The sequence below is a fragment of the Dryobates pubescens genome, chromosome 13 (genome assembly GCF_014839835.1).
Source record: "Dryobates pubescens isolate bDryPub1 chromosome 13, bDryPub1.pri, whole genome shotgun sequence".
NCBI lineage: Eukaryota > Metazoa > Chordata > Aves > Piciformes > Picidae > Dryobates > Dryobates pubescens.
Window position 1 is genome coordinate 22,826,414 of NC_071624.1, and position 26,309 is coordinate 22,852,722.

The following is a 26,309-nucleotide window of genomic DNA, read 5'->3' on the forward strand; positions in this document are numbered from 1 at the left end:
TCGAGCAGGGCAGCCTTGCACGGAGTCAGGAGCGGCTGAGGCTGTGCAGCAGAGCTCGGATTCCTTTCCTCAGGCGCAGGTGGGTGGTGCAAAGCTGGAAGGAGCTCCGGGAGCTCCGCAGAGGCTGCGGCTGGGAGCTGCTGGGAGCCGGTTCAGCGGGGGCTGCCCAGGGCACGGCGGGTGGGAGCCGGAGGCGGCTGCGAGCGCTGCGCCCAGCCGTGGGCGCGCAGCCGGCGCGCAGGGTGCGGCCGGCTCGGGGCTGCCCGGGCCCGGCTCCTCGGCAGGCAGCTCCCTGCGCAGGGACCTTGTGCAGAGAGAAGCGGGGAGGCAGAGATCGCAGACTGGTTTGGGCTGCAAGAGCCCTTTGAAGGTGATCCGGTCCAACCCCGCTGCGGTCAGCAGGGGCAGCTGCAACCAGAGCAGGTTGCTCAGAACCTGACCTGCAATGGTGCCAGCGATGGGGCAGCTCGGGACAGGGTCTCACCGCCCTCAGTGTCAAATGTTTCTCCCTTCTCTCCGGTCTGAAACTCCCTCTTTTAGTTTCAAACCATCACCCCTTGTCCTGTTACAGCAGGGCCTGCTCAAAAGCCTGTCCCCAGCTTTCTGATTGGTCTCTTCAAGCACTGAAAGGCCACCAGAAGGTCTCCCTGGAGCCTTCTCCTCTCCAGGCTGCCCAAGCCCAACTCTCTCAGCCTGGTCTCACAGCAGAGGGCTGCCAGCTGGCCTCCTCTGGTCCAGCTCCAACAGGTCCCTGTCTGTGCTGAGGACTCCAGAGCTGCCCCAGCACTGCAGGGGAGGTCTCAGGAGAGAACAGCAGAGGGACAGAATCCCCTCCCTGCCCCTGCTGCCGGGGCTCAGCCCAGGATGTGATTGACCTTCTCTAATGGGAGGGAGCAGGATGTGTTGTTGGGCAGCACAGACACAGCAGGCTGTCTCACCAGTGAACTCCACCAAGTGAGCTGGCTGCAAGGTGGCCATGAAAATCAGAAATGAGCATCATGGAGGGGAGAAAGGGGAAACCAGGGACCCTGACAGCCAGCTCCTGCCCCATGCAGCCAGGCATTGGAGGGACCAAGCTGAGCAACTGCACATTCTTCACGCAGAGAGAGAGAGAGAGCAAAGTGGTAAAAGTGCCACAGAAGGACAAACAAAGCCAGAGGACTCCTCCTGATGGTTTCTTGGCCAGAGGCAGGCACATGTTGAAACACCTGCACATGTAAGAGGCAGAGCAGGAAAACGTGAGCACAGCCTGGGAGTGCTCCTCTGAAAGCCCTGCCCCAGAAGGCTCTTTGCCACAACTACAATGCCTGGGCTGGAAAACAGAAGCTTCATCATTCATCATCTGCACAGTGAGCATCTTGCTCAAGCAGCTTTCACTTTAAAGGATTAAACTCCAGCCAGGATTGCAAAAGGGAACATTCCAAGGAGCAATAAAGCCACCTTGAGTGGCACCTGCAACCCAAAGACCAAGAGCAAACCCCTGAGAGCAGAGAGGTGGGCAAGGCTCAGTAATACTCCATGAAGGGACTGGGGCAAAGCATGATCATGAAGGCACAACTTGTGTTCCCTCTTCTCCTGCCTTAGCCAGGGACTCTTCTTCCCCTGTCTTTCTGGTGCTGCAGGATCCAGTTTCCTCCTGGAGCAGGTTCATAGAGAATCCTAGAACCACAGAAAGGAAAGGACCTCCAGAGCTCATCCAGTCCAACCCCCCTGCCAAAGCAGGATCATCTAGGACAGGCCACACAGGAATGCATCCAGGTGGGGTTTGAAAGTCTCCAGAGAAGTAGACTCCCCAACCTCCTCTGGGCAGCCTGCTCCAGGGCTCTGTTACCCTCACAGCAGAGAACTTTCTCCTCCTGTTGAGGTGGAACCTCCTGGGTTCCAGCTTGTACCTGTTGCTCCTTGGGCACCACCCAACAGAGCCTGGCTCCTTCATCCTGACACCCAGCCCTCAGATATTGATAGGCATTGATCAGATCCCCTCTCAGCCTTCTCTTCTCCAGACTAAACAGCCCCAGGGGGCTCAGTCTCTCTTCACAGGAGAGGTGCTGAAGCCCCCCAGTCATTCTCATAGCTCTGTTGGACTCTCTCCAGCAGGTCTCTGTCTTGGGGAGCCCAAAACTGGACACAGTATTGCAGGTGTGCTGTTGCCAGGGCAAAGCAGAGGGGAAGAAGAACCTCCCTAACCCTGCTGGCCACACTTAGCCTTGGCTGCTATGTGCTTATCTAAGCTCCAACCCAGCAAACACCTTCCAAATGCCTCTTAACCTTCCTAATATCTCCTCAGCATCAATTTTGGCCTTTTGCCACTGGATGGAGGTTGATTTCACGTGGAACAGGCTGCCCAGGACAGTGGTGGAGTCACCATCCCTGGAGGTGTTCAAGAAAGCTGTAGCCATGGCACTTGGGTTGAGGGTTGGACTTCAGGACCTTAAAAGTCTGTCCCAACCTTCCTGGTGCTATAACTAGGAGCTGGGCTAGATGACCTTTGAAGTTTCTTTTCAACCCACCCTCTTCTATGATACCTGATTGTGCTGTGTGACACAGGAGCCTGGCTCAGGGAGCTCAGCAGCATCTTCCCTAGCATCCCAGATACAAAGATTCCTCTATTGACTTGTGCCCAATGTTGCCACACCAAACCCACAGCCATCCTCATAGAAGCAATAAGGTTGGAAAAGACCTCAGAGAGCATCAAGTCCAACCTGTCCACCCAACACCATCTAATCAACTAAACCATGGCTCCAAGTGCCACATCCAATCCCCTCTTGAACACCTCCAGGGATGGGGACTCCACCACCTCCCTGGGCAGCACATCCCAATGGCTAACAACTCTCTCAGTGAAGAACCTTCTCACCTCCAGCCTAACCTTCCCCTGGCACAGCTTGAGACTGTGTCCTCTTGTTCTGGTGCTGGTTGCCTGCCTGGGAGAAGAGACCAACCCCCACCTGGCTACAACCTCCCTTCAGGGAGTTGGAGAGAGCAAGAAGGTCTCCCCTGAGCCTCCTCTTCTGCAGGCTAAGCAACCCCAGCTCCCTCAGCCTCTCCTCACAGGGCTGTGCTCCAGACCCCTCCCCAGCTTTCTTGCCCTTCTCTGGACACCTTCCAGCATCTCAACATCTTTCCTAACCTGAGGAGCCCAGAACTGGACACAGGACTCCAGGTGTGGCCTCAGCAGTGCTGAGTACAGGGCAGGATGACCTCCCTGCTCCTGCTGGCCACACTCTTCCTGCTGCAGGCAGATGTGGCTAATGCAGCTGTTACCAAAGTGCAAGGAACATTTTGACCTCAGCTCAGAATTGCAGTTTATTGGTGGATAACAGCAAGCACAGCAGGCTACAGAGGAAGGAGAAAAGGGCTTTGATCCCTCTGAAGAGGAGATGCTGAGGGGACAAAGTTGGAGTATAAGAAGGCTTACTGTCTAGTAGCTGCAGACAGTTCTTATCTTAGCCAGGACACATCTCCTCAGCCCAGGGGGGAGGCACTCTGGCTCAAGCCAGGCTGCAGGAAGAAGCTGCTGTGGATTTTTGTCCCACAAGGTGATGCTTCCAGCTGAACTAGAGGGGGGGGGGGGGGGGGGGGGGGGGGGGGGGAAATGATGACAAAACAACTTCCTGCCACATGGGCAATTTCTTCACCCCATGTGCAAGCCCAGCCTGAAAGAGGGCACTGGAAAGCAGCCTGTTTGGGAGGTGTGAGAGCTCTGGCTGCCCCACTCCAAGCTGATTTTTCCCTGGAAGTTGAATCACAGGCTTGTCATAAACAAACCAACAACTCTGGAGAGCCAGAGCAAGCAGCCATTCCACTGCCCCAGTCTCCAGGCCCTTTGAAAGGAGGCCCCAAGCCATGTTTTACCCACCAAAGCTTGCTGGAGTATGTGACAAGCCAGCAGCTGGGTGGACTGGGAGCCAGCCTCTGGCTAACTCCTGTTGCTCTGTGATGTTGCACAGACCTGGGACATCATTTTCATGATGTTCTTTCCTGGCTGGTGTCTCTCTCACTGCAAAGGTTTCATGCCAACTAAATTGAGCAAATGGCACACATCTTTCAGGCAGGAAAAGCACAAAACACAGGGAGAAGATTGATCCAATTTGCCAAGCAGGCTCTTCTGGGGGGGATCCTCAGTCAGCATCAGAGGTCAGCAGAGGAATTTTCTACAGGACATTAAAAAGAGCAATGTGTTAACAGAGAGAATCACAGAATCAGCCAGCTGGGAAAAGACCTCAGTGATCATCAAGTCCAACCTAACACCCAACACCTCCTGACAACTCAACCATGGCTCCAAGTGCCACATCCAATCCCCTCTTGAACACCTCCAGGGATGGGGACTCCACCACCTCCCTGGGCAGCACATCCCAAGGGCCAATCTCTCTTGCTGGGAAGAACTTCTTCCTAACATCCAGGCTGAACCTCCCCTGGCACAGCTTGAGACTGTGTCCTCTTGTTCTGGTGCTGCTTGCCTGGGAGAAAAGCCCAACCCCCACCTGGCTACAACCTCCCTTCAGGGAGTTGCAGAGAGCAATGAGGTCTCCCCTGAGCCTCCTCTTCTGCAGGCTAAGCAACCCCAGCTCCCTCAGCCTCTCCTCACAGGGCTGTGCTCCAGACCCCTCCCCAGCTTTCTTGCCCTTCTCTGGACACCTTCAAGTCTCTCAATGTCCTTCTTAAACTGAGGAGCCCAGAACTGGACACAGGACTCAAGGTGTGGCCTCAGCAGTGCTGAGCACAGGGCACAAGGACTTCCCTGCTCCTGCTGGCCACACTCTTCCTGATGCAGGCCAGGATGCCCTTGGCCTTCTTGCCCCCCTGGGCACACTGCTGGCTCATGTTCAGCCTACTAGCAACCAGTACCCCCAGGTCACTCTCTGCCTGGCTGCTCTCAGCCACTCTGCCCCCAGCCTGTAGCACTGCCTGGGGTTGCTGTGGCCAAAGTGCAGCACCTGGCACTTGGACTTGTTGAATGCCATCCTGTTGGCCTCTGCCCATCTGCCCAGCCTGGCAAGGTCCCTCTGCAGAGCTCTCCTACCCTCTAACAGCTCAACTCCTGCCCCCAGCTTGGTGCCATCTGCAAATTCACTGCTGATGGACTCAGTGCCCTCCTCCAGATCATCAATAAAGATATTGAACAGGATGGGGCCCAGCACTGAGCCCTGGGGGACACCACTGGTGCCTGGCTGCCAGCTGGCTGTGGCACCATTCACCACCACTCTCTGGGAAGCTCATACCTTGCTCTGCAAGTTCCTCAGTCATCTCTGGCTTCCAGGCTCCAAGGTCCATCTTTGGGATCTTGCTGCAGCTCACAAAGTCCTGAGGGTATGTGTTAGCCCTCAGGATGTTTCTGGGCACTTCAGAGATGTTGGTGTTGTCACATATTACTCTTGACAGGGAGATCTGGGACAGTGCAGCGCGCTGCTTCCTCGTGAAAACCCCTTTGTGGCTCCACCAAAACCTGCAGGGGAGAGAAGATGACACAAAAAAGGGGGAGGGGGGGTTGCCTTTGGGCTTCTTCATATTCAAGACTCCTGCAACTTCAGGAGAAAAATCCCTTCCCCAAAAGGGTTGTCAAGGCCTGGCCCAGGCTGCCCAGGGCAGTGGTGGAGTCTGCATCCCTGCAGGGGTCTCAAAGCCAGGGAGATGTGATGCTGAGGGACCTGGTTCGGTGGTGCCCTGGCAGTGCTGGGCTGATGGTTGAACCTGATGCTCTTAAAGGCATTTTCTAGCCTAAATGCCTCTCTGATTCCATGGTTCTTCCCCATGAACACCAGTGACACATTTCTTTTGCCAAGAACCAACTTGAATTGCTGTTAGTTGGGACAATGTCTCTGGCTTTTGTGCTGTGAAGGAAAGATGCAGCTGAAGGAAAGCCTTGCCCTGGGCTCCCCTCTAGTCAGGCAAAGGCAAAAAGGCCAACCCCAGGCTCACAGGATGCTAGGGGTTGGAAGGGACCTCCAGAGCTCATCCAGTCCAACCCCTCTGACAAAAGCAGGATCACCCAGGGAATGCATCCAGGTGGGTTTTGAAAGGCTCCAGAGAAGGAGACTCCACAGCCTCTCTGGGCAGCCTGCTCCAGGGCTCTGCCACCCTCACTGGACAGAAGTTTCTCCTCGTGTTGAGATGAAACCTTCTCTGTTCAAGTTTGCATCCACTGGCCCTTGTTTTATTACTGTGCACCACCAAAAAGAGCTTGGCCCCCTCCACTTGACCCCCACCACTCAGATATTGATAGACATTGCTCAGATCCCCTCTCAGCCTGCTCTTCTGCAGACTGAACAGCCCCAGGGCTGGGAGAGCTATGGAATCAGAGAATTGTCAGGGTTGGAAGGGACCTCAAGGCTCAGCCAGTCCCAACCACCCTGCCATGGCCAGGGACACCTCACACCACAGCAGGTTGCTCACAGCCACCTCCAGCCTGGCTGCAAACACCTCCAGGCAGGAGGCTTCCACCACCTCCCTGGGCAGCCTGTGCCAGGCTCTCACCACCCTCCTGGGGAACAACTTCTTCCTCACATCCAATCTCAATCTACCCATTTCTAGTTTTGCTCCATCCCCCCCAGTCCTATCCCTCCCTGACACCCTCAAAAGTCCCTCCCCAGCTTTCTTGGAGCCCCCTGCAGATCCTGGAAGGCCACAATTAGGTCTCTTGAGAGCCTTCTCTTCTCCAGCCTGCACAACCCCAACTCTCTCAGTCTGTCCTCACAGCAGAGCAGCTCCAGCCCTCTGCTCCTCCTCCTGGCCCTGCTCTGGACACCTTCCAGCCCCTCCAGATCCTTCCTGGCACAGAGGCTCCAGAACTGGACCCAGAGCTCCAGGTGTGGTCTCAGCAGAGTGGAGCAGAGGGGCAGAATCCCCTCCCTCAACCATGGAGAAGGGAAACCCAGTTTGCAGCAGCAGTGCCTGGCAGTGAGCAGCCAGGGAGTGAAACCACTTGGGCTGGGAAGGGATCTTAGCCTAGGATCTCAATCATCACATTCCAGGAATATCACCAGAAGGGGAAACAAACCTTTGGAGGAGTAATGACCAAAAAGAAAGGCAGCAAGCAGCTGGAACAGTTTCCAAACCTGCCCAGGGAAACCCCCCCCCTGAGCTGCAGGCTCCCTCTGCCCTTGGGGCTCTGAACCCCCAGCACTGCTCTCACCTGTCCCCATCACGGATGTGCCTGAACTGGGTGCCAATGAGGCAAGCCATGAGAGGTCCAACTCTGCCCCCACTCACAAAGGGCTCTGCAAGTGCCCCAATCCAAATGTCAATGTTCTTTGGGGTCCCATACAGCTGCAGGAACGTCTTGGCCAGCTCAGAATTCCCCAACACTTGAGCAAGAGTCCTCAGGCCAGAAGGCTGCGAGAGGCCACAGAATCTTCTCCAGGAGTTGTACCCTGCAGGGAGTTGGGGAGCAGAGCAGCTAGATCAGCAATGTGTTTGCTCCTCCTGGAAAGATCTTTTTGCCCCCCTCACTTTCCCAAAGCCAGGGCACAGGTGGGCTCCAAATAGCTTTACAATATATCCCTCATCTTTTCCCCTCTGTTTCTGTCAGTGCCACCAGCTTCACAGAATCACAGATGAGAGAGGTTGGAAGGCTCCTCTGGGGATCCTCTGCCCTCACTCCCCTGCCAGGGCAGGTTCACCTAGAGCAGGGTGCACAGGATGGCAGCCAGGTGGGGTTTGGATGGCTCCAGAGGTGGAGGCTCCCTGTAGGGGATGGTCTGGGGGGGAACCAAGGGCAGTGTCAATCGAATACTGTGGCCAGCTCTGGGCCCCTCAGTTCAAGAAAGACAGCAAGCTGCATGAGAGAGGCCAGCACAGAGCCAGGGGAATGGGGAAAGGAGTGGGGAAATCTATCTCATGAGGAGAGCCTGAGGGAGCTGAGGGCTCTGTAGCTTGGCGAAGAGAAGCCTGAGAAGGGACAGAGTGGCTGGAGAGCAGCCAGGCAGAAAGGGAGCTAGGGGGACTGGTTGATACTAAGCTGAACATGAGCCAGCAGTGTGCCCAGGTGGCCAAGAAGGCCAAGGGCATCCTGGCCTGCATCAGGAAGAGTGTGGCCAGCAGGAGCAGGGAAGTCCTTGTGCCCTGTGCTCAGCACTGCTGAGGCCACACCTTGAGTCCTGTGTCCAGTTCTGGGCTCCTCAGGTTAGGAAAGATGTTGAGATGCTGAAAGGTGTCCAGAGAAGGGCAAGAAAGCTGGGGAGGGGTCTGGAGCACAGCCCTGTGAGGAGAGGCTGAGGGAGCTGGTGTTGCTTAGCCTGGAGAAGAGGAGGCTCAGGGGAGACCTTCTTGCTCTCTCCTACTCCCTGAAGGGAGGTTGTAGCCAGGTGGGGGTTGGTCTCTTCTCCCAGGCACCCAGCAGCAGAACAAGAGGACACAGTCTCAAGCTGTGCCAGGGGAGGTTCAGGCTGGATGTTAGGAAAAAATTCTTCCCAGCAAGAGGAACTGGCCACTGGGATGTGCTGCCCAGGGAGGTGCTGGAGTCCCCATCCCTGGAAGTGTTTAAGAAGAGCCTGGCTGAGGCACTTGGTGCCATGGTTTAGTTGATCAGATGGTGTTGGCTGACAGGTTGGACTCGATGATCTCCAAGGTCTTTTCCAGCCTGGTTAGTTCTGTATTCTGTATTTAAGCCCTGAAAGGCCACCAGAAGGTCTCCCTGGATCTAGATGATCCAGCCCAAGCCATTCTATGAGTCCAGCAGGGTTTCCAGCAGGGTTTCCACAGTAAGCTGCACTGCATCTCCCAGGACTCCACCAGCACAGCAGCCCCAGGCACTTCCCTCAGCCTGCCACCCCTGTTGGGCAACAGCACACCCACGGAGTCCTATCAACAACCTCTTTCTCAAGCCCATCTTGCAACGCCATTACACTGGTGCTGCACCCTGCAGAGCCCTGAGAGCGTGGCTCTGACATGCTGCTTCTTGCTAGGGCACAGCCTGTGCAGAGAAACTGCCATGAGAGCAGCCTCACATACTGCAAACTGCTCTTCCCATCGTGTGGGATGGGCTGGACCACTGCAGCTGCTTGGAGAGAAGCCACAGGGGACTTTCTGGCCCTAATTCCACCCCTGCAAACTGGTTGCTCAACTGCTTTCCCAAGTTTGTCATTTGAACAACAAGACAAATGAGGCAACTGCTGAGCACTTGGCTCTGGTCCATGCAGTGCCCCATGGCTGCCTCCACCCTGTCTCCTCCAGCTCCAGCCAGGCTTTGATTTCATTGCTCAACCTCCTCTCCATTTACCTGGGGTTGTACAGGAACAATGAGAAGGTCTGGGAAAGAATCCTTTCACCAAGCACGGGCTGGTGATGTTTTTCAGCCTGGGGACAGGTTGCAAGTTTTGGGGCTGTTCAGGCTGGAGAAGAGCCCAGAGTCACCTTAGATCTTAGGGCTGGAGCAGCCTTCCCCATGGGGACAGGCTGGGAGAGTTGGGGCTGTTCAGCCTGGAAAGGAGAAGGCTCCAGGGAGACCTTAGAGCAATTTTCCAGCGCCTGAAGCAGGCTGCAAGCAAGCTGAGGAGGGACTCGTGACAAGGGCTGGGAGTGACAGGGCAAGGGGCAATGGCTTTGAGCTGGGAGACAGGAGCTTGAGACTGGAGATTGGGAAGAAATTCTTTAGAGTGAGGGTGGGGAGAGACTGGAAGAGGCTTCCCAGGGTGGCTGTGGCTGCCATCTGCTTGGAGATGTTCAAGCCCAGGTTGGATGAGGCCATGAAGAGCCTGGGCTAGTGGAAGGTGTCCCTGCCATTGGTGGGGGTTTGGAATGGGATGAGCCTTTCCAACCCCCCATTCTATGATTTGATGATTCAATGCTCAGTCAGGAGAGTGCCTGACTTCCACCTGCTCTTCTGTGGCAGCCCTGGCCCCGGGGCCAGCTCACCTGGGAGGCCGTGGTCTCGGCCCCGCTGCATGTTGAGTGAGGGCAGATCTAAGCCAATCTTCTCAACCTGCTCAAACAGATGATTCCGAAGGTCATCCACCACCATCTGCTTCTGGGTCATCAGCTTGGCCTGGTTAGCCATCAGGCTCCTCAGGAAGGGGTCAATACCACCTGCAAGGGGTACAGAGGGGACTGGTGAGCGGTGCTGGGGTGGCGAGTCCCCAAGGGCCTCAGCAGGGCTAAGAGAGCTCAGATTGAGTTGTCAGCTTCTGCTGCAAGAGAATCAGCTTCCCTGCCCTGCAGGAGTACAGCTGGGAAGCAGCTCCATGGGGAAGGAACTGGGAGTCCTGGGGGACAATAGGCAATGTGCCCTCATGGCCAAGAAGGGCAATGGCATCCTGGGGTGCACCAAGACCATGGAATCATAGAGTCAATAAGGTTGGAAGAGACCTCAAAGATCATCAAGTCCAACCTGTCAGCACAGACCTCATGATTACTAAACCATGGCACCAAGTGCCACATCCAATCCCCTCTTGAACACCTCCAGGGATGGGGACTCCACCACCTCCCTGCGCAGCACATCCCAATGGCCAATCTCTCTTGCTGGGAAGAACGTCTTCCTAACCTCCAGCCTAAACCTCCCCTGGCACAGCTTGAGACTGTGTCCTCTTGTTCTGCTGCTGGGTGCCTGGGAGAAGAGACCAACCCCCACCTGGCTACAACCTCCCTGCAGGGAGTTGGAGAGAGCAAGAAGGTCTCTCCTGAGCCTCCTCTTCTGCAGGCTAAGCAACCCCAGCTCCCTCAGCCTCTCCTCCCAGGGCTGTGCTCCAGACCCCTCCCCAGCTTTGTTGCCCTTCTCTGGACACCTTCCAGCATCTCAACATCTTGCCTAAACTGAGAGGCCCAGAACTGGACACAGGACTCAAGGTGTGGCCTCAGCAGTGCTGAGCACAGGGCACAAGGACTTCCCTGCTCCTGCTGGCCACACTCTTCCTGATGCAGGCCAGGATGCCCTTGGCCTTCTTGGCCACCTGGGCACACTGCTGGCTCCTGTTCAGCTGCTGTCCACCACTACCCCCAGGTCCCTCTCTGCCTGGCTGCTCTCAGCCACTCTGCCCCCAGCCTGCTGCACTGCCTGGGGTTGTTGTGGGCAAAGTGCAGCACCTGGCACTTGGATGTGTTCAATCTCCTGCCCTTGGCCTCTGCCCATCTGTCCAGCTTGGCAAGGTCCCTCTGCAGAGCTCTCCTACCCTCTAACAGCTCAACTCCTGCCCCCAGCTTGCTGTCACCTGCAAACTTACTGCTGATGGACTCAGTGCCCTCCTCCAGATCATCAACGAAGATATTGAACAGGCTGGGGCCCAGCACTGATCCCTGTGCTTCATATAGCATGGGCTTGGTGATGCTGAGGGCCTTTTCCAACCAACCTGAACGTTTCTGTGATAGCAGGGAGCAGCTGGGGTGGGCAAACCCCTGGCTGGTGGCAGAGGTCAGTTAATGCACTCGCAGCACGCTGCTGGGAAGCTGGGCTGACGCAGGAGCTCACCCAGCGAGGGCAGGAAAAGGCTGAGGGCACGAAACTCCCGCTGCAGAGGCGCAAGCAGGGCTCTGTTACCTCCTTGAATGATCCTCCAGGGGGCGAAGAAGGAGGTGCTGAGCTTGATTTTGGGGCCCATGGACTGGAAGGTCTGGTTCAAGCGGTCGATGGTCGGGGGGACGGAGGCGTGAGCGAAGCGGAACGCCAGGGTGAAGACGTTGGAGATCCGCGGGTCCACAGCCTCCTCGTAGCCCCGGTAGGGAGGGATGAACTTCTGGAAGGTGCTTCCCAGCAGCAGGGGCAGGTAGTCCCTGTAGGTGATGATCTGGGGGGGGGAGCCAAGGGCAGTGTCAATTGACACTGGCTCTGGGCCCCTCAGTCCAAGAACGACCTCAGGGAAATGCTTGAAAGAGTCCAGCGCACAGCCGCAGAAATGATGAAGGGAGGGGAAGCTCTTCCCTGTGAGGAGGGCCTGAGGGAGCTGAGGGCTCTGTAGCTTGGAGGAGAGGAGACTGAGAGGGGTCAGAGTGGCTGGAGAGTGGCCAGGCAGAAAGGGACCTGGGGGGACTGGTTGATAGCAGCTGAACATGAGGCAGCAGTGTGCCCAGGGGGCCAAGAAGGCCAAGGGCATCCTGGCCTGCATCAGGAAGAGTGTGGCCAGCAGGAGCAGGGAATTCATTGTGCCCTGTGCTCAGCACTGCTGAGGCCACACCTTGAGTCCTGTGTCCAGTTCTGGGCTCCTCAGTTTAAGAAGGACATTGAGAGACTTGAAGGTGTCCAGAGAAGGGCAACAAAGCTGGGGAGGGGTCTGGAGCACAGCCCTGGGAGGAGAGGCTGAGGGAGCTGGGGTTGCTTAGCCTGCAGAAGAGGAGGCTCAGAGGAGACCTTCTTGCTCTCTGCAACTCCTTGAAGGGAGGTTGTAGCCAGGTGGGGGTTGGTCTCTTCTCCCAGGCAGCCAGCACCAGATCAAGAGGACACAGTCTCAAGCTGTGCCAGGGGAGGTTTAGGCTGGAGGTGAGGAAGACGTTCTTCATAGAAAGAGAGATTGGCCCTTGGGATGTGCTGCCCAGGGAGGTGGTGGATTGGATGGGCTGCTTGGTGCCATGGTTTAGTTGATTAGATGGTGTTGGATGATAGGTTGAACTTGATGATCTCAAAGGTCACTTCCAACCTGGTTAATTCTATTCTATTCTATTCTATTCTATTCTATTCCACTCCATTCCACTCCATTCCATTCCATTCCACTCCACTCCACTCCACTCCACTCCGCTCCGCTCCACTCCACTCTATCAATGTTGCTAAAGCTGTGCAGGGTGAGTGCCCAGAGGCTGGAGCCAGGCTCTGCTGGGGGATGCCCAATGCCAGCACAAGGGGCAGTGGTGGAAGCTGAGGCAGAGGAAGTGCCATGGAAACAGGAGGAAGAATTCTTTCCCTGGGAGGGTGACAGAGCCCTGGAGCAGGCTGCCCAGGGGGGTTGTGGAGTCTCCCTCTCTGGAGATATTCCAACCCCACCTGGATGTGTTCCTGTGTGACCTGCTCTAGGTGACCCTAAGCTGATGTTCCAAGGTCCCTTCCAGCCCCTCACATTCTGTGACTCTGTGTGTCTCACCACCCTCATGGGGAAGAACTTCCTAACATCCAATCTCAGTCTCCCCACTTCTAGTTTTGCTCCATCCCCCCCAGTCCTATCCCTCCCTGACACCCTCAGTAGTCCCTCCCCAGCTTTCTTGGAGCCCTCTTCAGACACTGGCAGGGTACAATGTGGTCTGCTGGGAGCCTTCTCCTCTCCAGACTGAACAGCCCCACCTCTCTCACTCTGCCTCCAGACAGAGGAGAGCCAGGAGACAGGACATGGTGGCTGGTACCTGGATGATAGCACCCACGATCTTCCTTGCCTCCTGGTAGAGCTTCTCTCCATCCCAGTGGGGATTCAGCGTCCTCAGCTCGGTGGCCAGGCGGTTGTGCTCGCGCAGGAAGAGCGTGTGCATGCACGTCAGCTCCAGCATCTCGGTGGCTCGAGGGTCACCTGCAAGGGGCACAGCTCAGTGGGCTTGCATGAGCCTGGCTGCTCCCCACTGAAAAGAGGTGAATGCCACCCTGGGCAGCGGGCACAGGGACGGTTTAGAGGCCTCCGTGTCTGCGTTGTGAGGAACATGGGCAACACACACGGGAGGGAGAGGGAGAGGGAGAGGGAGAGGGAGAGGGAGAGGGAGAGGGAGAGGGAGAGGGAGAGGGAGAGGGAGAGGGAGAGGGAGAGGGAGAGGGAGAGGGAGAGGGAGAGGGAGAGGGAGAGGGAGAGGGAGAGGGAGAGGGAGAGGGAGAGGGAGAGGGAGAGGGAGAGGGAGAGGGAGAGGGAGAGGGAGAGGGAGAGGGAGAGGGAGAGGGAGAGGGAGAGGGAGAGGGAGAGGGAGAGGGAGAGAACAGAATACAAAAGAATAGAAATAGAATAGAATAGAAATAGAAAATAGAATAGAATAGAATAGAATAGAATAGAATAGACCAGGTTGGAAGAGACCTTTGAGATCATCAAGTCCAACCTATCACTCAACACCATCTGATCAACTAAACCATGGCACCAAGTGCCTCAGCCAGGCTGTTCTTGAACACTTCCAGGGATGGGGACTCCACCACCTCCCTGGGCAGCACATCCCCATGGCCAAGAGAAGGAAACCAAAGCAAGGGCTGGGCCCTGAGGCTTGGGGAGCGCCAGGGAAATGCCAAATTTCTGCTGAGGCGGCAAGAGCCAAGATAGCACCCTGGAGAAGCCATTGCCTTCAGGCCAGTCTGCTTTGCTGCATCATGGCTCTGGTTCCCAGGTCACCTCTAGCAGCCCTATTGTGCTGCTCCTGGACCCTGCACCAGAGCTGCTGAGCACAGCTGGGACAGCTTTCCTCCAGGCATAAAGTCACCGAAGAAGAGCCGGAGGTGGAGATGGTGGGGGGAGAGCAAAGGAGAGCTGGAGGGGAAGAGCAAAGGAGAGCTGGGAGGGGAAGAGCAAAGGAGAGCTGGGAGGGGAAGAGCAAAAGAGAGCTGTAGAGGGGAAGAGCAACGAAGAGCTGGAGGGGAAGAAGAAGGTCTAGGGGGGAAGAGCAACGAAGAGCTGGAGGGGAAGAAGATGATCTAGGGGGGAAGAGCAAAGAAGAGCTGGAGGGAGAAGAGCAAAGAAGAGCTGGAGGGGAAGAAGAAGATCTAGGGAGGAAGAGCAAAGAAGAGCTGGGGAGGAAGAGCAAAGAAGAGCTGGGGGGGGGAAGAGCAAAGAAGAGCTGGGGGGGGAAGAGCAAAGAAGAGCTGGGGGGGGAAGAGCAAAGAAGAGCTGGGGGGGGGGAAGAGCAAAGAAGAGCTGGGGGTGGTTCAGTCCTTTCTCCCACCCAGCCCAGCCCTGCTCAGTCTGCCATGATGTTACCTATACTTCTTCTTCTAGTCAATGAGGCAAAGCAAGTGCAGCGCTGAGGCCGAGCAGGGGGGGCAGCAGCCACTTACCCGCAATGAAGCAGGGGATTTTGGCGTCCCTGCTGGTTATGAGGCAGGGGTCCTTCTGCATGCTGCCGAAGGGCAGGTAGGGCCTGCCCTCGTCACTGTATTGCTGGTTGACAGCCAGCAAGCCCAGCTGGCTGCTGTGGTTCCTCAGCTTGGCGGCCAAAGCCTCCTCGCTGCCGTAGACCTGGCTGCCGTCGAGGAAGGCGGTGGGGGCGTTGAGCTGGTCCCGGACGGCTCTGCCCTCGGTGCAGGCGGGAGCGGAGCGGACGAAGGGCAGGCACTGCTTTGTGTTCTGAAAGTAGGGGTCATCGGCTGGGATCTGCAGGAAGGTCACAGGCACTGAGCTTGGGGAAGGCCTCTAGGGTCAGCCAGGCCAACCATCAACCCAACACCACCATGGCCGCTCAACCATCAGCCCAAGGGCTGTGCCTGGATCAAACACCCGCTGTGATTCCAACCTGGGACTGAACCACTTCTTCACACAGCCAGAGAATTGCTTTGGTTGGAAAAGACCCCTAAGACCATAGAATCATAGAATGAATAAGGTTGGAAAAGACCTCAGAGAGCATCAAGTCCAACCTCTCACCCAGCACCTCCTGACTAACTAAACCATGGCACCAAGTGCCACATCCAATCCCCTCCTGAACACCTCCAGGGATGGGGACTCCACCACCTCCCTGGGCAGCACATCCCAATGGGCAATCCTTCAGCTGCTGGAGAAGAGAGGAGAGAGGAGAGAGGAGAGAGGAGAGAGGAGAGAGGAGAGAGGAGAGAGGAGAGAGGAGAGAGGAGAGAGGAGAGAGGAGAGAGGAGAGAGGAGAGAGGAGAGAGGAGAGAGGAGAGAGGAGAGAGGAGAGAGGAGAGAGGAGAGAGGAGAGAGGAGAGAGGAGAGAGGAGAGAGGAGAGAGGAGAGAGGAGAGAGGAGAGAGGAGAGAGGAGAGAGGAGAGAGGAGAGAGGAGAGAGGAGAGAGGAGAGAGGAGAGAGGAGAGAGGAGAGAGGAGAGAGGAGAGACCAGGTTGGAAAAGACCTCAGAGATCATCAAGTCCAACCTATCACCCAACACCATCTGATCAACTAAACTATGGCACCAAGTGCCTCATCCAGGCTCCTCCTAAACACCTCCAGGGATGGGGACTCCACCACCTCCCTGGGCAGCACATCCCAATGGCCAGTCTCTCTTGCTGGGAAGAACTTTCTCCTCACCTCAAGCCTAAGATCAGCCAGTCCAACCATCAAGCCAACACCACCATGCCCACTAAACCATCAGCCCAAGGGCCGTGCCTGGATCAAACACCTGCTTTGATTCCAACCTGGGACTAAACCACTTCTTCACACAGTCAGAGAATTGCTTTGGTTGGAAAGACCTCTAAGATCATCCAGTCCAACCGTCAACCCAACACCACCATGGCCACTACAGCCTGTCCCCAAGTGCCATGGCCACAGGTTTCTTGAACACCTCCAGGGATGGGGACTCCAGCACCTCCCTGGGCAGCCTGTTCCAGTGCCTGACCACTCTTGCAGCCAAGAGATTGTTCCTAATCTCCAACCTAAACCTCCCCTGGTGCAACTTGAGGCCACTTCCTCTTGTCCTATCACTTATTACTTGGGAGAAGAGACCAACCCCCACCTGGCTCCAAGCTTCCTTTCAGGTAGTTGTAGAGAGCCAGAAGGTCTCCTCTCAGCCTCCTGTTCTCCAGGATGAAAAACCTTAGCCACAGCTGGGAGGTGCTCATCACTTTGCCCCATCTACTGCTCAGCATTTAACCATCCAATGGATGCAGACCTGCTGAGGCTGAGGGAGCTGGGGTTGCTTAGCCTGCAGAAGTGGAGGCTCAGGGGAGACTTTCTTGCTCTCTCCAACTCCCTGCAGGGAGGTTGTAGCCAGCTGGGGGTTGGTCTCTTCTGCCAGGCAAGCAGCACCAGAACAAGAGGACACAGTCTCAAGCTGTACCAGAGGAGGTTTAGGGTGGAGGTGAGGAGAAAGTTCTTCCCAGAAAGAGTTGTTAGCCATTGAATGTGCTTCCCAGGGAGGTGGTGGAGTCCCTGTCCCTGGAGGTGTTCAGAAAAGGCTTGGATGTGGCACTTGGAGCCATGGTTTAGTTGTCAGGAGGTGTTGGGTGACAGCTTGGACTTGATGCTCTCTGAGGCCTTTTCCAACCTTACTGATTCTATGATTCTATGAAGGGACCCTCAAAGGTCATCTTGTCCCACACCCCACCCCCTGCAGCAAGAAAGGACATCTCCAAGTAGATCAGGCTGCCTAGGGCCACAGGCTCTGTGGCCAGGGACCAGGAGAACCCCCAGCATGTCCTGGCTGGAAGGTAGATAACCTCTGCCACTTATCCCCGCTAGGAAAGCTCTGGCTGTACCATGATGGGGAAACAAGGGAGCTCCTTGGCACAGCTGGTGCCACAGTCCACCTCCCCACCAAAGGGGACTCTGGCTGGGGTGTCTGGGCTGAGATCCAGGTCGTGGTCAACAAACTGTCCCCACTGCATGAACATGAGAGACCTCTTCTGGTCCAGCTTCAGCTGCTCGGGGGGGAAGCGGATGATCTGGTTGGACACGTTCCGGACCTGCAGGCAGGAAGGCACAGCCATCAGCCCCACACCTGGCTTCTCTGGCTGCTGCTTGCTGTGCTTTGAAGGTGGAGCTTTTGCTAGTTTCTAACTGAAAACCTCCAATCTCAATCTCCCCACTTCTAGTTTTGCTCCATCCCCCCCAGTCCTATCCCTCCCTGACACCCTCAAAAGTCCCTCCCCAGCTTTCTTGGAGCCCCCTGCAGATCCTGGAAGGCCACAATTAGGTCTCCTCAGAGCCTTCTCCTCTCCAGCCTGCACAACCCCAACTCCCTCAGTCTGTCCTCACAGCAGAGCAGCTCCAGCCCTCTGCTCCTCCTCCTGGCCCTTCTCTGGACACCTTCCAGCACCTCCAGATCCTTCCTGGCACAGAGGCTCCAGAACTGGCCCCAGAGCTCCAGGTGGGAGTAAAATCCTCCTAACTGGACACTCTCCTTCCCTTCTCATCCCTTCCCCATCCATCACAATTCCCCCACCTGTTCTTCCTTCATGAATTACTACAGAAAAAGTGGACAAAACCTCTGCTCAAGCCCTGCCACTGTGCTGGAAGGTTGGGTTAGGTTAGGAAGTGCAATGAAAGCATAAGGCACACGAGCCAGCAAACCACAGCTGGCCTTATTAGTGCTGTAGTTGCACCAAGCCCAAGTGACCAGAAACCCTCTCTGGGCATCCCTGCTCCCATGTGGGTGCCAGGAGGGCCATATGCACCTCCACAGATCACTACCCATGCACAGACTTTCCAGCTGGAGATTCACTTGTTCCTGTTACCTTCTGGCACACAGGCTCACAGGAGGTCAGGGGTTGGAAGGGACCCAAAGAGATCCTCAAGTGCAACCCCCTGCCAGAGCAGGAGCAGAGAATCCAGCACAGGTCACACAGGAACACATCCAGATGGGGCTGGGAAGACTCCAGAGAAGGAGACTCCACAACCTCTCTGGGCAGCCTGCTCCAGGGCTCTGGGAGCCTCACAGGGAAGAAGTTCCTCCTCATGCTGAGGTGGAACCTCCTGTGCTGGAGTTTCTATCCATTGCTCCTTGGCCTATCCCAGGGTGCAGCTGAGCAAATCCTGTCCCTGTCCCCTCCCTCCTGCCCCCCAGCCCTCAGATATTTATGTTCATTTATTAAATCCCCTCTCAGCCTTCTCCTCTCCAGACTGAACAGCCCCAGGGCTCTCAGCCTCTCCTCCCCAGGCAGTGCTGCAGCATCCTTGCAGCCCTCCCTTGGACTGTCTCCAGCAGATCCCTGTCCCTCCTGAACTGGGGAGCCCAGAGCTGGATGCAATATTCCAGGTGAGGTCTCACCAGGGCAGAACAGAGCGGGAGGAGAACCTCCCTGGCTCTGCTGGCCACACTCCCCTGAATGCAGCCCAGGACCCCATTGGCCTTCTTGGCCACATTGCTTTTGAGGAGACAAACAGCTTCCACAAACCACAGCAGAGGAGGTGAGGACATGCCTTTGGAATGAAACTTCCTCCTCCTGACCACCACCACCACACCACAGAGTCACAGAATCAATAAGGTTGGAAAAGACCTCAAGGATCATCAAGTCCAACCTGTCACCCAAGCTGGGGGATGTGCCCTCTGAATCCTGGGGTCCAGGACTGGCAGTCCCCAAGCCCTGATCCCACGTTTTCAGATGGCTGTTGCCAACATTACCAGTGGAAAGGGGTGCCCAGAGACCAGCTTTCCTTCTGTCCACCCGTGGGGGATTGACACACCATCCTCATATTCTGCTGGCAGCCATCTGACCAGGGCTCTGTTGGAGGCTCCTAGCGATGGGTTTCTCCTGTTGGAGGGAATGGAAGAGCAGCAAACTCTCAGTGCCCTCAAAATCATTTGTTAGTGCCCCCCAAAAACTATTGCCAGGGCCCCCCAAACCATTGCCAGTGCCCCCCAAAGCCATTGCCAGGGCCCTCCCAAACATGGCAGAGCTCATGGGTGGGAGGAGAGAGGGAAACCTGGCAGTGGGAACCACACAGTGATGCACTCTGGCTGGGAGGCTGCTGCAGCCCTGTGGATTTGGTGCTCTTAGTAATCACAGCAATGTTCATGCACACCAAGCCTCATCTCCTCCCAGGCAGGAGTCAGGCTGCTGGTGGCTCCTTGTGTCACACACTCACAGAGTGTGAAGGGCTGGAAGGGAGCTCAAAAGCTCATCCAGTCCAACCCCCCTGCCAGAGCAGGGGCACCTAGAGCAGGGCACACAGGAACACATCCAGGTGGGGCTGGAATATCTCCAGAGAGGGAGACTCCACAGCCCCCCTGGGCAGCCTGCTCCAGGGCTCTGTCACCCTCCCAGGGAAAGAATTCTTCCTCCTGTTTCCATGGCACTTCCTCTGCCTCAGCTTCCACCACTGCCCCTTGTGCTGGCATTGGGCATCACCCAGCAGAGCCTGGCTCCAGCCTCTGGGCACTCACCCTGCACAGCTTTAGCACCAGCCATGAGGTCACCCTCAGGCTCCTCCTCTCCAAGCTACAGAGCCCTCAGCTCCCTCAGGCTCTCCTCATGAGGAGAGTGCCCAGTGCAGAGCTATCACACTTTGGCCAGAGATGGAGTCCCTGTGCCACACCAACAGCCCTCAAAGCAAGACTGCAATTCCAAGCTCCACACATGTAGAAAACACAACATGAGATGTGACACCCCAAAGAAGGTGTCCTGCAGGGATCACCCCTGGGGATGTGGGTCCAGTTCAACAGGTGGAGGAATCACAGAATGGTTTGAGCTGGGAGGGACCATCCAGTCCAAGCCCCTCTGCAGCCAGCAGGGACATCCCCAGCTAGCTCAGGTTGCCCAGGGCCTCATCCAGCCTCACCTTGAATATCTCCAGGGAAGGAGCCTCAATCACCTCCCTGGGCAACCTGTCCCAGTGTTCCACCACCCTCCTAGTGAAGAGCTTCTTCCTAACATCCAATCTATATCTGCTCTTCCCTAGTTTGAAGCCACTGCCCCTCATCCTGTCCCTGCAGGCCTTTGCAAACAGTCTCTCCCCATCCTTCCTGTAGCCCCCTCCAGGTACTGGCAGGCTGCTATTAGGTCTCCCTGGACCCTCCTCTTCTCCAGGCTGAACCCCCCCCAGCTCCCTCTGCCTGTCTCTGTAGCAGAGCTGCTCCAACCCCCTGAGCATTTTCCTGGCCCTCCTCTGGACCAACCTCTGAACCTTCCATCCACACCCCCACACCCCCTCCCTCCTGCTGCCTGGGTCCCCTCACCTGTTGTTGCACTCTCCAGTGATGGTTCTGTAGTTGTAAGAGGAGTCACAGCTCATTCTCTTATCCTGCTGGTCACATCCACTTGCCTTGAAGATCAGCCCCAGCTGAGCTGGTGTCAGTAGGTCTGCCAGAGAAGAACCATGCAGAAACACACTGCTGAGATGATGCCTGGAGTATGGGGTCCAGTTCTGGGCTCCCCAGCTCAAGAGAGAGGGAACTGCTGGAGAGAGCCCAATGGAGGCTATGAGGATGCTGAGGGGACTGGAGAATCTGATGGGGAAAGGCTGAGAGCCCTGGAGCTGTTTAGTCTGGGAAAGAGGAGGCTGAGAGGAGAACCTTCTTGATGACATGTCTCAAGGGTGGGTGTCAAGAAGAAGGAGCCAGGCTGTGTTGGGAAGGGTTTGAGGCATGGCCCATCACATACCCTTTCCCATCCCTTGGAAGGAACAGAACAGAACAGAACAGAATAGAAGAGAATAGACCAGGTAGGAAAAGACCTTTGAGATCATCCAGTCCAACCTCTCACCCAACACCATCTGATCAACTAAACCATGGCACCAAGTGCCTCAGCCAGGCTCTTCCTAAACACCTCCAGGGATGGGGACTCCACCACCTCCCTGGGCAGCACATCCCAAGGGCCAATCTCTCTTGCTGGGAAGAACTTCTTCCTAACACCCAGCCTAAACTTCCCCTGGCACAGCTTGAGACTGTGTCCTCTTGTTCTGGTGCTGCTTGCCTGGGAGAAGAGACCAACCCCCACCTGGCTACAACCTCCCTTCAGGGAGTTGGAGAGAGCAAGAAGGTCTCCCCTGAGCCTCCTCTTCTCCAGGCTAAGCAACCCCAGCTCCCTCAGCCTGCTCACTGTTCCTGCTGCAGGCCAGGATGCCATTGGCCTTCTTGGCCACCTGGGCACACTGCAGGCTCATGTTCAGCCTACTATCAACCAGTCCCCCCAGGTCCCTCTCTGCCTGGCTGCTCTCAGCCACTCTGCCCCCAGCCTGTAGCACTGCCTGGAGTTGCTGTGGCCAATGTGCAGCACCTGGCACTTGGATGTGTTCATTCTCCTGCCCTTGGACTCTGCCCCTCCTCCCAAGTCCCACAGAGCTCTGGTGGCCAAGCCCCACATCTGCCTCCTCTGCCTCCCTCCCAGCAAAGTGAGATCCCTTACCTGTGACATTGAAGTCCCCCTTCCCAGCCCCCCTCAGCTTCTCCTTGAGGAGGCTCAGGGTGGTCTCCATGTAGTCTGCAGCCCGAACAGCAGCTCTGGTCCCTGCCACCGGCTGCTTGAAGTACCCCAGAAGCTCTGCTGGGTTCAAGATGTTGTTCTGCAGGAGCTGCTTCATCCTGCCAGGGAGAATAGACCAAAATCTGCAGGACTGAAATGGGGCAAAGCCAAGAGACCTGCAGGTTACGTCAGGCACCCCCAGCTCTGCTGGTGGGCTACCAATCTGAATGGGCAAAGAGTCATCTTCCTCCCATCTGCCCCAGGTGAGACCACAGCTGGAGCTCTGGGGCCAGTTCTGGAGCCTCTGTGCCAGGAAGGATCTGGAGGGGCTGGAAGGTGTCCAGAGAAGGGCCATGAGGAGGAGCAGAGGGCTGGAGCTGCTCTGCTGTGAGGACAGACTGAGGGAGTTGGGGTTGTGCAGGCTGGAGAGGAGAAGGCTCCAAGGAGACCTCATTGTGGCCTTCCAGGAACTGCAGGGGGCTCCAGGAAAGCTGGGGAGGGACTTCTGAGGGTGTCAGGGAGGGATAGGACTGGGGGGGATGGAGCAAAACTAGAAATGGGGAGATTGAGATTGGATGTGAGGAAGAAGTTGTTCCCCATGAGGATGGTGAGAGCCTGGCACAGGCTGCCCAGGGAGGTGGTGGCAGCCTCCTGCCTGGAGGTGTTTGCAGCCAGGCTGGAGGTGGCTGTGAGCAACCTGCTGTAGTGTGAGGTGTCCCTGGCCATGGCAGGGGGGTTGGAGCTGGCTGAGCCTTGAGGTCCCTTCCAACCCTGACAATTCTGTGATTCCCTGGACAGCTGCTGGAAGAGCCCAGGGCTGCTCCTGCCACCCTCAGCAGAGAGGCAGAATGAGCTGCAGCAAGAGAAGCTCTTCAGTTCTTAGAATCAGAGAATCAATAAGGTTGGAAAAGACCTCAGGGATCATCAAGTCCAACTTGCCACCCAACACCTCCTGACAACTAAACCATGGCTCCAAGTGCCACATCCAATCCCCTCTTTAACACCTCCAGGGGTGGGGACTCCAAATTGCCCCAGCTCCACCTGCCAGAAGCCAAACCTTAGGTCTTTACACCCTTGAGGCAAGCAAACCTCACTCAGCTGTTGCCCAGCTCATCAGTGGCTGGAGCTGCCAGCCCCCATCCAGAGGCTCACCCCAGCTGGCAGAGCTGCTGGAGCCTGCTCTCAGGTGGAAGGATCCCTAAGCTAGAGAGGAGCTTCAGAGGATGGCTGCTGGGGAGGATCTGCACAGGATGGTTGGACTTGATGAGTCTTAAAGGTCTCTTCCACAGAACTGCTGAGGTTGGAAGAGACCTCTGAGGTCATCAGGTGCAACTACTCACCTAGAGCTCACAATGTCACCACTGCTGCTAAGCTGCTGCATCTGAACCCCATCCCTCAGCACCACATCCATCAGTCTTTCAAACCCCTCCAGGGATGGGGACTCCACCACTGCCCTGGGCAGCCTGGGCCAGGCTCCAGCAGCGAGGGACAGTGCAGAGTGCCAGCATGCTGGGGGTGGAAGGGACCTCTGGAGATCATCCAGTCCAACCCCCCTCCCTGTCAGAGCAGGGTGGCCCAGGGCAGGTTGCTCAGGATCATTGCATCATTGACTACCTCGTTGCATACATTGACTACCTATCGTTGCATCATTGACTACCTCTGGAGAAGGAGACTCCACAGCCTCCCTGGGCAGCCTGCTGCAGGGCTCCAGCACCCTCAAAACCCTCCTTCAGGTACAGATGAGAAGCTGAGAACCCTTTCTGGGGTGCAATTGTTCCTAATGCCCAACCTGAACCTCCCCTGGCACCACCTGAGGCTGCCTGCTCTTGCCCTGTCACTTGTGTCACACCAACCAAACCAGCTCTGATTCTGTGATTCTCTGAAGCCATAACCTCCCAAACCACGGAGACAACATCTGGGTTCTCTTGTCAGGTCCCCCAAAATGTCCTCACTGCAGCCTCCAGCACCTTGCTCCCTCCGTGGGATGGACCCACTAGAAATCAGCAGAAGCCTGGGCTGGCTCCAAGCCTTCCTCGGAGTATCCCTGAGGGATGGAACAGAGCCAAGCAAAACCGAGCCGGGAGGAGCAGCCTGCACGGGTGCAGGATGGACTTAGCAGCTCCCGGTGAGCTGGCAGGGTGGAGACAGAGCAAAGCCAGGGTGAAGGCAGGCAGGAGGCTGGGTGGGCGCCCACCGTGCTCCCGGAGGAGCTCGCAGCCCTGCCGGCTCCGCGGGAGGCAGAGCTCCGCCGCAGCGGGGCAGGGGGAGCGGCGTGTGCCGGCGGCAGGCTCTCACCGGTCCCGAGTGCGCTTGTAGGCTGCATCCACCACCTGCTTGGCCTCCTTCACGCTGCTCAGCAGGGACCTGTCCGACAGCCCCTCTGCCACGTCTGGGGGAGGGAAAGCAAAGAGCAGAGGTGAGAGCGCCGGCAGCCCCCCCGGCAGCAGCCCTGCCCTGCTGCAGGCTCCTCCTGCTGCTCCAGCAGCCAGGGACAGCGCAGAGTGCCGGCGTGCTGGGGCTGGAAGGCACCGCTGGAGATCATCCAGTCCAACACACCCCCTGTCAGAGCAAGGTGAACCAGGGCAGGTTGCTCAGGATGGCATCCAGGAGGGTTTTGAATACCTCCAGAGGAGACTCCACAGCCTCCCTGGGCAGCCTGGGGCAGGCTCCAGCAGCCAGGGACAGCGCAGAGTGCCGGCGTGCTGGGGCTGGAAGGCACCGTTGGAGATCATCCAGTCCAACACACCCCCTGTCAGAGCAAGGTGAACCAGGGCAGGTTGCTCAGGATGGCATCCAGGAGGGTTTTGAATACCTCCAGAGGAGACTCCACAGCCTCCCTGGGCAGCCTGGGGCAGGCTCCAGCAGCCAGGGACAGCGCAGAGTGCCGGCGTGCTGGGGCTGGAAGGCACCTCTGGAGATCATCCAGTCCAACACACCCCCTGTCAGAGCAGGGTGGCCCAGGGCAGGTTGCTCAGGATGGCATCCAGGAGGGTTTTGAATACCTCCAGAGGAGGCTGCCCAGGGAGGCTGTGGAGTCTCCTCTGGAGGGTCTGCTGCAGGGCTCCAGCACCCTCCAAAACCTCCTCAGGTATGGATGGAACTTCCTATGTTCCAGGTTGTGCCTGTTGCACCTTGTCATGGTGCTGGGCACCATGAGACTGGCTCCATCTTGGTGCTGGGCACCAAGAGGTTGGCTCCATCCTCCTGACACCCACCCTGTAAGTACTGATCAGCACTGAGGAGATCCTCCCTTCAGTCTGCTCTCCTCTAGGCTAAAAGCCCCAAGTCCTTCAGCCTTTCTTCATGGGAGATGTCCCAGTCCCCTCATCACTCCACAGCCCCTCCTGTGCCTCCTCAAACAGTTCATAGCAGCACAGCAGTGCTGGAAGAAACTGCTGCTGCTGGCTCTCTAGAGAGAGATCTGGAGATGCAGATGCTCCTCAGGGGAGACTGGGAGTGACTCTTGGGCATGAAGAGGAGACCTCCACCTGTGGAGGCTCCAAACAGCCACCATGAGAGATGCAGGCATCATCCCTCCTGCCCTTGCACAGGGGATGGAGCAGTTCTCAGAGCTGCCCTCTCCTTCCCCGTGGCTTTAAGAACTCTCATGGGACATGAAGAGAGAAAGCTGTGGAGCAGCCACCCCTGCTGCCCTCGAAGACCCAGACTGGCTGTGCTCCTTCTGATACCTCTCCAGGGCTTTGCTGCTTACAGCAGGGGCATTCAGGCCCTTCTAGGCTTAACTTTACCTTCCCTGCTCAGAAAAGCCCCAGATGTGCAACACCTGAGGAGAGGACAATACCATAGGAAGAAGGTAGGGATGCCTGGACCAGGCTGAGGATCATCAGCAACCCCAGGAAGACTTCTGCCTTCATCCCTGCAAAGAAATGCAAGGTGTGGAGCAAACCAAGGCTCTGGATCTCACCAATCCCCTGTTGAGGAGGATGAGGAGGTGGCCCCTTCCCCCTGCCATGCTCCACAAGAGCAAGGCTGCTGCCTAGGAGGGCCTTGCAGTGGCACACGGCAGAGGAGCTGCCTCCCGTCCTGAGGACCTCAGGCGCTGGTGGGAACACAGCTTTGGAACTGTGAGGACAAGAAAGAAGGGAGCAGGGCACAGAGCACACTGCCAGGGCTGCAGCTGGCCAGGGACCCCAGGCACCAGCACTGAGCATGCAGGGAGAGCTGGTGCAGAGCTGGAGGGGGAGAGGGATCAGCCAGGGCAGCATGGGAGGCCCTCCACACACGAACTCTTGGGGTGGTTTTGGCCAAGGCTGCCACACTCCCCTCCTGAGGTTGCTCCAAAGCAAGCAGCTCTGTCAGAAGGAGCCCAGAGCTGTGGGCTGTGCCTGCTGCACACTGCTTAGCACCTACCCTGGAGCTGCTGGCAGAGGTAGCCCAGAGTCTCCACCTTAACATTCCAAGCTGAACCCAT

General features: G+C 56.9%; 1 protein-coding gene across 1 annotated transcript; it reads right to left on the reverse strand.

Annotated features, from left to right (window-relative positions):
* Positions 1 to 25: 25 nt before the first annotated feature.
* On the reverse strand, positions 26 to 26,309 carry MPO (myeloperoxidase). Its single transcript, XM_054166978.1, has 14 exons — positions 26,249 to 26,309; positions 25,680 to 25,754; positions 24,173 to 24,266; positions 21,821 to 21,996; positions 20,653 to 20,776; positions 19,099 to 19,228; positions 17,234 to 17,440; positions 14,867 to 15,182; positions 13,252 to 13,412; positions 11,465 to 11,711; positions 9,850 to 10,020; positions 7,130 to 7,367; positions 5,220 to 5,443; positions 26 to 408 (listed from the first exon to the last, which is right to left on the reverse strand). Exons 1-14 carry the CDS (start codon positions 26,307 to 26,309, stop codon positions 26 to 28), a joined length of 2,607 nt encoding a protein of 868 aa, XP_054022953.1.